Below are 2967 nucleotides of genomic sequence, written 5' to 3' on the forward strand. Positions count from 1 at the left end.
TTGATGCTGGATGTAAATATGTAAGTTGATTTGTATGCTATGCTGAACAAGCCCAGCAATAAATTATAAACATCTTTGTGACATTTCTTAAAGGAAGTAGTTGCTATGTGTGATGTGACTAGTAACCACTTTTTCAAGAGTTAAGCATCTGAGCTATTTAAATTCCTCCGCAAAGTATGAAAAGCAAATTAAGTCATCATGGCACAATCACTCAAATCAGAAGGACGAGGAGTGCAGTAGTTTTTTTTTTTTTTTCTTTCTTCTAACGGGTGAGGTGGTAGGGGAACATCAAATCTGATTGTCAAAATTCAGTCAAGGCTGTAGTCCCAAGAGGTTGCTGCAGACATGGGCAAGTTCATGAAACCCAGGAAGGTGGTGCTGGTCCTGGCCGGTCGCTACTCCGGACGCAAAGCGGTCATCGTGAAGAACATTGATGATGGCACCTCAGACCGACCCTACAGCCATGCTCTGGTGGCTGGAATTGATTGCTATCCCTGCAAAGTGACAGCTGCCATGGGCAAGAAGAAAATTGCCAAGAGGTCAAAGATCAAGTCTTTCGTGAAAGTTTATAATTATAATCACCTCATGCCCACAAGGTACTCTGTGGATATCCCCTTGGACAAAACTGTTGTCAACAAGGATGTCTTCAGAGACCCTGCTCTCAAACGCAAGGTCCGACGAGAGGCCAAGGTCAAGTTTGAGGAGAGATACAAGACCGGCAAGAACAAATGGTTCTTTCAGAAGCTGCGGTTTTAGGTCTTTCTTGTTTCAGTCATTAAAAATACAAAAAAAAAAAAAAAAATTCAGTCAAAATCTCTAGCAACTAAAAGTTTTTAGGAGATAAATATCCCTGACAGATGATTAGCTAGGATGAATATCCTTGTGGTACAATCAAATCAACATGTATAATTTTTGAATGCTAACTGTTCGCTGTGTACTACAGAGTGTGTGTAAGTCCAGGGCGTGGGGAGACCATTGTATGAATGTGTTACGGGTGTGTCCATGAAACAGCAGAAATATTTTTCTCAATGTTCTGTTTATGAAGCTAGTTCATTGGACAGCTGCTGAGGAGTCCAACCAAAGGATATGATCCTCAGTATGTTTCATCCATAAGACCAAGTTTGAACGAATTTAACAGTGGTACAATAAGCCATATACTGTGCCAGTTCTTTTCTGTTCAAAAGAAAACAGAGATATCGCTAGGTTATTTCCCATGAAGGAAAAGTTTTGATTCAATCCTGAGTGTACCTTGGTTTATTTGTAGAGCAATTTCCTGTTTTTCTTATCAAAATATTTCAGCTGTAGCTTAAATTCAGAAGGTATTGATGGCTCTATCCCAACCAAGTCAGATGAGTGTGTTTAATAACAGCTCTCAAGCAGATCCACTATGTTAGCAAGTAAAAAAAATAAAGGGAAAAATATTTTTATTCCAGTGAGTATCTCCCATGGGAAAAAAGGCAGTTGGAAAGAATAGCCGTGACGAGACAAAATTAATATATCCATGTTATATAACAACCCAAAAAGCGGCCGTGTAACGTTTCTATGTTTTCTTTTACAAATAATGTGCATTTTTTTCTTTGAATACGCGTTTATGCTTGAGTGGACAGCAGTCAAGCCTTAAAGGCATAGGCTAGATGATTGATTTCTGCCCCTTTAAGGAGATTTTACATATCTCTGCCCAGTGCCATTATGTGTTGATTTCAGAGTTTATCACTCAGAAAGTATGCTTGTTTCCTTATTTTCTATTTCTTGTGTTTATTTCTCTATTTCCTATTTCGTGGCTGTTTGGGGGGCTGGGTGTTGACATCTTACTTTTGCCCTCATGAACCTCATGATTTCACATATGAGAAATCAAATTCCGAGGTAATGTCTTCTAACTCCCTCTGAGCAACATACGAAAATGTTTTATTATCAGAGACTGAATGTATTTCAGATTGCTGACAGATCCAGCTCTGAGCTATCAAAAGTTAGAGACTTTTTTCCCTCTGTTTCTTTCTATAGAGGAGTCAATAGTATTGAACAAGAAAGAACTGCATTACTTTTAGGGCAGAGGAGTGCGGGCAGCACTTAGGAGAAGTAAGAGAGTTAATCATGCATCCTAAATGCAGCTGGCGGCCATGTACCTAGTGCATCCAGTTAACTAATCTTTCATTTTTGTACTGGGCACAGAGCCAGCACATCCAGGGACCAGGAGAGATAATTAGGGAGAACGTTGTAAAACTGTTGAACGTAATTCCCTATCACCAAATATAGACTTCTCTGAAGCTGACAATCTTATTCATAGGAAATGCAAAGACATGGTCCAAATTGTGAGAAAAGGAATCCAACTTGGTTGGGATAGGAAAGGCAAAATGAAAACAATGAAACTTTGGCCCACAAGTCCTTTCTGTTTGGAAAGATTTCTAAAGAGTGAACTTAGGCCTGCAGTACACCTAACAGCGCGATCTGCAGGCTGCTAGCGGGCCACCACGCAACCAAACCCCGCAGCTCAAGGTGGGAGAAAATTAAGTGGACAGAGTCTACCTTCCGAAGATGCTCTTCTTGTCAGAGCTTCCTGAGACCTTCCAGAGTGATGGGTTCCACACTATGTCCAGTCATTGCGGAGGGGGAGAAGGGAGATTTGGCCACCTGTAGACACTGGGTTTAATAATCTACAGCCTATTTCCAGCTTCAGAACAATTTCTGCTTCTACCTTATAACCCACCACAGCCCAATTTTAAAGAATCTTAATGTGGTTTATTTTTTGGAAAGAAAATGACCACAGAGAAAACATTTTTTAAAACAACCACTTTCAAATTATACATACAGTGTATGTGTATGTATGAATACATATATTTTATTCACACTAGAGATTTAAGTCAAGCAGGTGTTCTGGCTCTTTTCCCTATATGGAAAGTTCAAAGAGGAGGGTCTAAACATGGCTTCTTCCTAAGTTAGGCATATTCTTTAGAGCACATTTCACAGGAT

At 39.8% G+C, this 2967-nt stretch overlaps 1 protein-coding gene across 1 annotated transcript; it reads left to right on the plus strand.

Annotated features, from left to right (window-relative positions):
- Positions 1-345: 345 nt before the first annotated feature.
- Positions 346-796, plus strand: LOC132501774 (large ribosomal subunit protein eL27-like). Its single transcript, XM_060117491.1, has one exon. The coding sequence runs from the start codon at positions 346-348 to the stop codon at positions 754-756; it is 411 nt and encodes a 136-aa protein (XP_059973474.1). The 3' UTR covers positions 757-796.
- Positions 797-2967: the final 2171 nt, after the last annotated feature.

This window comes from Mesoplodon densirostris, chromosome 14 (genome assembly GCF_025265405.1).
Source record: "Mesoplodon densirostris isolate mMesDen1 chromosome 14, mMesDen1 primary haplotype, whole genome shotgun sequence".
Classification (NCBI taxonomy): domain Eukaryota; kingdom Metazoa; phylum Chordata; class Mammalia; order Artiodactyla; family Ziphiidae; genus Mesoplodon; species Mesoplodon densirostris.